Source organism: Halichoerus grypus, chromosome 2 (genome assembly GCF_964656455.1).
Source record: "Halichoerus grypus chromosome 2, mHalGry1.hap1.1, whole genome shotgun sequence".
NCBI lineage: Eukaryota > Metazoa > Chordata > Mammalia > Carnivora > Phocidae > Halichoerus > Halichoerus grypus.
Window position 1 is genome coordinate 149,298,110 of NC_135713.1, and position 8,202 is coordinate 149,306,311.

Here is an 8,202-nt window from a genome sequence, read left to right on the forward strand (position 1 = left end):
GGTACACACTTGCAGGACTTACCACCACCCCATGACGGCCCAGGTGCTGGCATTAACATGGTTTCCTGGTAATCTCTCCCCTCCGAGGATATAAAGGGGAGCCAGAGCTGAGGGGCCTGGGGCTGCAACCGCTCCCAAGCCCTGCCCTCCACCGTCTGCTCCAGACCCAGTGCTCCCCTGCCGTCCCAGCACTCTGAGGCTAGGTTTCACCCCGTGTGCTCTCAGCGTATCTGCTCTACCCAAAGCCACATCCCACCACCTTCCGCCCAAAATGAAACCAGAGGTCCACACAGGCTGCTGGTGGGTCACGCTTTAATAGCCGCCCTAGAGCATCAAGTGGGACACCCTGTAAGCATGAGGTTCACATTGCAGGGGACAATGGAAGTCAGTGGTTTAAGGAGGGGGGAGTCAGTTGTCAGGACACAGCAACATCTCAAACCAGCAACAAGGAAACCAAGCAGAAGCTCCTCCCCGCACCCTGAGCAGCCCTGGGGGTGGGGCGCATGCTGCCGAGACCACAGTGCACAGGTGGGGACCCCATCTGAAATGCTGGCGGGCCCCCCCACAGCCTGCACATGGTAAGGCAGTTCCCAGGGCCCACCTGTCCTTTCAGCCAAGCCCAGATGGGAGACGGGTGCAGGCAGCCCAGGGGCAAGGCTCTGGACTGTCCTTGTCCTGGGCGGATGGCTGAACACCCTCTAAACCCGTACAGCTGGGGTCTTGTCCATCCTCATCTGGCAGAAGCTGCAGCTCAGCTCAGCCCAGAAGCAGGTGCAGGGCCTGCTTGTCCTCACCTCCAGGCTGCGGGAGGGCTCCTGCCCCTCCTGGCCACAGAGCGGCTGGGAGAGGACAGCCCGAGCTGGGCATCGGACCCTCTGTGGGAAACGTCCGGGCCATACCTGCACACCCACGATGCCCGCAGCCCTGGGAGGCCCACGACACTGGGGGGCCTCCGGGGGGTGTGTGCATTCACCAGACAACCGTGGGAAGTGGGGGCCAGCCTGCAGAGCGCAGCAGATGGACAGGGCCCTCCACAGCCCCTGGCAGCTCCAGAGCTACTTGGTGGCTGTGGGCCACCAGTCCGGCACGGACGCAGTTAAGGCCACCTGGCCACTCTCAGCGATCCTGATGTGGAGAGGGCCCTTGATTTGCTCTGACCGCAGCAAGGCCAGGCCCACGTCCCCCTGGCCTGCCCTGTACTTGCCGGCTGCCTGCCCGGACGCAGTGAGCACCGAGGTGCCAGGGCTAATGCCGCCGGCCGGGAGAGGGCCCGACAGCCGCACCGGGAAGAGGCGCTTGCGGATGACGCCCATGTGGTGGGTGCGGGCCGTCAGCTCCTGGCCGATGTAGCAGCCCTTGGTGAAGCTGACACCATTCATGAAAGCCAGGTTGGACTCCAGGGGCAGGGCCACTCCTGGCGGCAGGTCATGGATCCCCTCGGGAACGCCTGTGGGGTGGAGGAAGCAGCTCCCTGAGCGCTGAGATGTCCGCCGGGGCTGGGGGCGGCCCCTCCCCTGCACCACTCCCCGCAGGGCGCACGCTCTGTGCCCTATCCTCCGGCACGGGCGGGGGATGGGGGCTGACGAGCTAGCGCTGGAGCCGACCCTTCACCCCGGCCCCCCAGGGCACCGGCCCACCACGCAGCGAGCCCCCGCCGCTCCCCGCCCCCCAGCACGGCCCGGGACCGCGCCCACACCTTGCTGGTACCGGTGCCGGTGATAGTCCCGGAGGTCTCCCAGCCGGCCGCCGGGCACCAGGGCCAGGCCCTCGTCCTGGGTGAGAAGGCGCCAGCCCATGCGGGCGGTCCGGGGGTCGCGGGTGAGGATGGTGGCCCCCTCGGCCTGCTCCCGCAGCGGCGCAGCCCCGCCGGCCTCCTCCGGGGTGCGGGGCAGCACAGCCCACACGCGCAGCTCGGGGCGCGGCTCCACCGTGACCTTCCGCCGGATCTTGTACAGCGCCAGGTGTCTCTGCAGCGCGCCCAGCACCGCGCGGTCGCACTCCAGGAGGAAGGCGGGTGCCTCGTCGTGCTCGGGGAGTCTGCGGGCAGAGACGGGGGCTCCTGAACGTGGGGACGGCTGCGCGCTGCACCCCCCACAGGCGGCGCGCTGGAGCCCCCGAGTCCGCTGCGGACCGCGCCGCACCAGGGCGCTGGCCGAGCTGCTGCACAGCAAGGGGCAAACCACTGGGTGGAGGAGACGCGATGGGTCGGCAGGTAGACGGCGGGGCCGGGACCACAGCGCTGTGCGTCCTCACGGAGAAAGGCGGAAAGCTACCGGCAGCAGCCTGATGGCCAGGAGGCCCTCTCTCCCCCAGCTCCACAGAAACCACACGTCCTAGGAGGTGGCACTCAGATCTCAACAGGGGCAGAGGCTGGGGGAGCTGGTAGGGCAGCAGACACATCGCGGAGTAGGGGATGCCCATGCCCACCGCCCACTTCCCTAGGGGAGCCCGGGAACCCAGTTAGGGCCCATGAACATCCTAATCCACACTCTGGGCAGCCACTCCCCCTGAAGTGACCCTGGAACCTGGTCACCAGTGCAGGAACCAGGTGGGACAGCGGCAGTGCTTATGGACAGATGAGCCCAGAGAAGAGCCCAGTGCAGGTGACCTTGGTGGAGACGTTCAGGACCCACACAACTACCTAGCTGGGGTCCTGGTTGTAGATGACGACTGAACAAGGACCCACAGCCCAGAGGAAACTGAGACAGGAAGTGGGTAAGACAGTCCAGGAGTGTGTCAGAGAAAGGCCATCAATTGGTGTACCAGACCCTCCCCCAGAGCCCACCAGCTGGTGTCCCAGACCCCTCCCCCAGACCCCCTCAGCTGGTGCCCCCGACCCCTCCCCCAGAGACCACCAGCTGGTTCTCCTGACCCCTCCCCCAGACCCCCTCAGCTGGTGTCCCCGACCCCCCCCCCAGAGACTACCAGCTGGTGCCCCCAACCCCTCCCCCAGAGCCCCTCAGCTGGTGTCCCAGACCCCTCCCACAGACCCCACCAGCTGGTGTCCCCGACCCCTCCCCCAGACCCCCTCAGCTGGTGCCCCGACCCCTCCCCCAGACACTACCAGCTGGTGCCTCCGACCCCTCCCCCAGACCCCCTCAGCTGGTGCCCCCGACCCCTCCCACAGACCCCCTCAGCTGGTGCCCCCGACCCCTCCCACAGACCCCATCAGCTGGTGTCCCCGACCCCTCCCCCAGAGCCCACCAGCTGGTGCCCCCGAGCTCTCCCCCAGAGCCCACCAGCTGGTGTCCCCGACCCCTGCCCCAGAGCCCACCAGCTGGTGTCCCCGACCCCTCCCCCAGACCCCACCAGCTGGTGTCCCCGACCCCTCCCCCAGACCCCCCCAGCTGGTGCCCCCGACCCCTCCCCCAGACCCCATCAGCTGGTGCCCCCAGACAGGACAGGCTTAAGTGCTGCCCGGGAGGAACCAGTCATCCTCAGAGGAAAGAGCTGCAGGGGTCTGCTTGGTGCCCCACGTCTGGAAGGTCAGCCTATAACGCACACCCCGCTGTGTCCACACTTATCCCTGTAAACAGGAGCCATCGCTCCACCCTGATGAGGTGGACAGAGCCAAAGGGCATCAGAGGGTGTGAGCCCAATCCCACCCCACTCCCTCCGTCCGACCCTCCTGAGATGACCACCCCTCAGAGAGGCCGGGTGAGGAGCTGGGGCTGAGAAGGGCGGAGTGCTGCACCCGGGGAGAAGGGGACCCCGTGGTGATGGAAGAGCTGTCCTCATCGAAGTGACATGGCCCACACGGGAGTCACAGACATCTGCACACAGGTACACGCACACGCAAGCACTTGGAGCCCGGGAGGAACCTGCATGCGCTCTGTGGTGGCCCACGCCCCACCCGACTGTCACCCCAGACTACAGAAGGCAAGGCACTGCGTGTGGGACTGGGGGAGGGGTACTGGGGGCCTCCCTGTTCCGTTTTCTGCTTCCTGTGATTCTACAATTATTTCAAAAGAAAAAGTTAAAAAAAAAAAAAAGGAAGAAGCTGCCTGGGAAGGCGGGACTCGGGGTGTCTGTGGGGGTCAAAGGAAAGCGGTAAAAGGTCATCCTCCACCATAAGCCTTTCCCCATTGTCAGGAGTCCCAGCCACATGCAGGTATATAAAAGCAGCCGACAGAGACGTGAAACGCTGGCACAGGGACCGATCAAGCATGGGGGGGCACGATGTGAGGTCAAGGGGGAGCACGCACCTCTGCAGGTCCTGGCCGGGGAGGGAGCTGACCCAGTCAGGGCGATGAGGCAGGCCACAGCGGGCAGGGCCACGTTCTGTGTGTCACGCAGCCTCTGGGACCAACAAAGCTGCAATGCACCCCTGCTCCCCTGTGCCCCCAAGTCAGACCGTCTGCTGGCCCTGCCGCAGCTGAGGAACGGGGGCCAGGTCAGCAGGAGAGGGGGCGACGTAAGGCGAGCCTGTGCGCAGGGGCTGACGTGTGGGCTGGGCCGCTCTGGGGGGCCATCCTGGGCACAGCAGGGCACTGAGAGCACCCCAAGTCCCAGCCCATTTGATGCCAGGAGCACCTACACCCCCAGCCCTGAGTCACAACCGCAAGTGTCCCCAGATGTTGGCCAGTGCCCCAGGGGCAGTGCCGCCAGATCAGCTTTATCAGACAAACAGGGAATCCTGTCTTTAGCCAGAGTAGCTCACCAGCGCTGCACAGGCCATCCTTACCCTAAACGTCCCTCGCGGTCTGTCTGAGACTGCACAGGGTGCCCTGCATTCGTATTTGCTAAGCTCAGCAAGCCTCCTGGGGGTACAAGTGCAGCCACGCAAGAGCGGGGTGGAGGGGCCTGGCCGGCAGGGGACACGGTGGCAGCGTGATCCCAGCCGTCACCTTCACCCGTGCCCAGGGGGGCGGAGGCACCCTCTGGAGGAGGCCGTGGCAGGAGTGCTGCTGCCGAGTGAGGCCACGCAGGGGCAGGGAGGTCCTGCACGAAGTGTCCCCGGCCCACTCTCTGCTGGTACACAGGGGCCGGCGGGCACCGGCCAGGAAACAAGGCAGCAGAGAACCATCCCCACGCTCAACGGCAGCCCAGACACCAGCAGACCGCCGTGAGGGCGTCCCAGCGAAACCAGCACAGCCAGGAGCAGAACCCAGAGCATCTTGTACGCGGCCAGCACCTGAGCAAGGCCTCGGGTGTCAAGGAGTAAGAAAAGGCAGGCTTCGCCTAAGGAGAGAAGCAGACAGGTGTCACATCCCACCAAGGCCCACCGTTCAAAATACACAGGAACGCTTGAGCCTCAACAGTAAGGAAACAACCCGCTTAAGAACGGGCCAGAGACATCTGTAGATGCAGAGATGTAACAAACATCTCCCCCCAGAGAATACGCAGATGGCAAAGAAGCCACGCCTGGCTGGTGGGACCACAGGACAGGACAGCCGCGCTGGACACAGCCCGGCGGCTTCTTACAGAACCAAACCCTCTCTTACCCTACACAGGAGCCGAAGCTACGTCTGCACCAGATCCTGTTTACCCACAACTGCCACAAGTCGGAAGCCCCCAAGCTGTCCTTCAGAAGGAGAGAGCCTACACAGACTGTGGTCCCCCCAGACGACGAACAGGGGTCAGCGCTGGAAAGAAGCGAGCTCCCACGAGAAGACGCGGCGGAAGCTGTATTACTGGGCGAAGGGAGCCCATCCGAGCAGGCTACTCGCCGTGGGATTCCAAGTGGACGGCGGCGTTCTGGAGAAGGCGGGACTGTGGAGACGAGACAGAGCCCCTCGGGGGGCCCAGCGGAGCTCCAGGGCCGTGAAACCATCGCTCTGTGTGACCCTGTGGGCACGGGCACGCGTCCTTCCACACCTGTCCAAGCCCACAGCACGCACACCATGGAGAGTGAACCCCCTCGGAAAGGAGGGGCTCCGGCTGATACAGCGTCAGTGCGGGTCCATCAGCTGGGGGGATGCTGCCCCGAGGGCGGCTACGTGCCTATAGGAGCTCCCGTTCCTTCCCCTCGATTCTGCGGAGCCAGAAACCGCTCTCCACTTTAAAAGCAAAACACGGAAGCCACCCAACACAAGGCGCTGCCTCTGGAAGCTCAGGACAGGGCGCCCTGGGGAAGGAACAAGGCCACTGACATGAGGCATTCCAGAGAGCACCTGGCAGGGGGGCGCTGGGCTCCCAGGGAAGTGGCCCTCTCCCCAGCGCAGATCCGTGAGACAGACGCAGGTAGGAGGAGGGCTGGCTGGGACAAACGCACCTGGCTCCTCACCTCCCCCCTTGGAAGAGGCCGCCAGCTCTGGAGCGACCCGTCTGCCGCACTGCAGACCCCACACCACGGCTTTCCCAAGCAGGGCTGAGCCACAGTGGCCACTTGGAAGATGCCCACCTTGGAGACCAGGTGCTAGTCGCTGGCCTGGCCCCGGCTGCCCGTTCTGATGGCCTCACACAGATGCCCCTCCCACCCTCAGGTGTGCTACCCCCGGTGCCCCTCCCACCCTCAGGTGTCCTTCCCCTCGGGTGCCCCTCCCACCCTCAGGTGTGCTCCCCCCGATGCCACTCCCACCTCAGGTGTGCTCCCCCAGGTGCCCCTCCCACCTCAGGTATCCTCCCCCTGATGCCCCTCCCACCCTCAAGTATCCTCCCCCAGGTGCCCCTCCCACCCTCAGGTGTGCTCCCCCCGTGTCCCTCCCCCCAGGTGCCCCTCCCACCCTCAGGTGTGCTCCCCCCGATGCCACTCCCACCTCAGGTGTGCTCCCCCCAGGTGCTCCTCCCACCCTCAGGTATCCTCCCCCCGATGCCCCGCCCACCCTCAGGTGTGCTCCCCCTGATGCCCCTCCCACCCTCAGGTGTGCTCCCCCCAGGTGCCCCTCCCACCTCAGGTGTCCTTCCCCCCGGTGCCCCTCCCACCCTCAGGTGTGCTCCCCGATGCCACTCCCACCCTCAGGTGTGCTCCCCCAGGTGCCCCTCCCACCCTCAGGTATCCTCCCCCCATGCCCTTCTCACCCTCAGGTGTCCTTCCCCCCGAGTGCCCCTCCCACCCTCAGGAGTGCTCCCCCCCACCCGCCGTGTCCCTCCCCCCGAGTGCCCCTCCCACCCTCAGGTATCCTCCCCCTGATGCCCCTCCCACCTCAGGTGTCCTTCCCCTTGGTGCCCCTCCCACCCTCAGGTGTGCTTCCCCCCCGTGCCCCTCCCCCCGGGTGCCCCTCCCACCCTCAGGTGTCCTTCCCCCCGATGCCCCTCCCACCTCAGGTGTCCTTCCACCCCGGGTGCCCCGCCCACCCTCACGTACCCTCCCCTCGATGCCCCTCCCACCTTCAGGTGTCCTTTCCCCCCGATGCCCCTCCCACCTCAGGTGTCCTTCCACCCCGGGTGCCCCTCCCACCCTCAGGTACCCTCCCCCCGATGCCCCTCCCACCCTCAGGTGTGCTCCCCCCCAGGTGCCCCTCGCACCCTCAGGTATCCGCCCCTGGACGCCCACGCCCTCTGTCCTTCCCCAAGTGCCCCGACCTGGACGTCCTCCCCCCGCCTCCGGGAGTCCACGCCTAGGTGCCCGGCTCTGGGCGGCTCCTAGACCTGCAGGCACCACGAGCGGTCGGCCCCTCCGTGGGTCGCCCCGCCCCCACGCCTCTGCCCGCGCTCACCGGTAGAGAAGGACGTCATAGAGCGTGCGGCCCTGGACGTTGAGGAAGTGGGCGTAGCCCGCCCTCGCTGGGGGTAGGGCCGTGCCGTCCGCAGGACCCGGAAGCGGTAGCTCATTGGTCAGCAGCCCCAAAAGGAAGGGCGCGGAGTCTGGCCCGCGCACGCGCACCAAGGCGCGCTCGCCCAGCGGGAAGCAGGCCCAGGCCGCGCCGCCCGCGGGGTCGTCGCCGTGACGGCCCGAGCCGTGGGCCAGGCGACGCCTCGGGGCCGCGCGCAGCCGCCAGCGCCAGGCCGGGCCGCCGCGCCCCGGAGCCGCGCCCCGGAGCAGCGCCGTGGCCGCCATCTTGGGGAGGATGAGGCTGCCTGAAGGGGCGGCCCGGGCGGCCGCGCGGGCGGGCGGGTGGACGCCACAGCGGCCTCTGGCGGCGGGCGGGGGTACGCGAGGGGCGGGGCTGCGCGGGCCGGGACTTGGGGAGGGGCGGGGACGGAGCACGCAGGGCCGCGGGACTTGTGCCTGGGGGCGGGGACGGAGCGTGCGGGGCGGGACTTGTGTCTGGGGGCGGGGACGGAGCAAGCGGGGCGGGGGGACTTGTGCCGGGGTGGGGA

General features: G+C 67.1%; 1 protein-coding gene across 3 annotated transcripts; it reads right to left on the bottom strand.

Annotated features, from left to right (window-relative positions):
• Nucleotides 1–295: 295 nt before the first annotated feature.
• IBA57 (iron-sulfur cluster assembly factor IBA57) lies at nt 296–7,969 on the bottom strand. Of its 3 annotated transcripts, none has more exons than XM_078067713.1 (4): nt 7,599–7,734; nt 5,445–6,067; nt 1,697–2,037; nt 296–1,447 (listed from the first exon to the last, which is right to left on the bottom strand). In XM_078067713.1, exons 2-4 carry the CDS (start codon nt 5,843–5,845, stop codon nt 1,056–1,058), a joined length of 1,134 nt encoding a protein of 377 aa, XP_077923839.1. In that variant the 5' UTR covers nt 5,846–6,067; nt 7,599–7,734; the 3' UTR covers nt 296–1,055. The 3 variants fall into 3 exon arrangements, with proteins under 3 accessions (XP_077923839.1, XP_035921037.1, XP_035920806.1); XM_036065144.2 differs by lacking the exon at nt 7,599–7,734 and adding an exon at nt 4,206–5,181 and having other exon boundaries at nt 5,445–5,583; XM_036064913.2 differs by lacking the exon at nt 5,445–6,067 and having other exon boundaries at nt 7,599–7,969.
• Between the last annotated feature and the right edge of the window lie 233 nt (nt 7,970–8,202).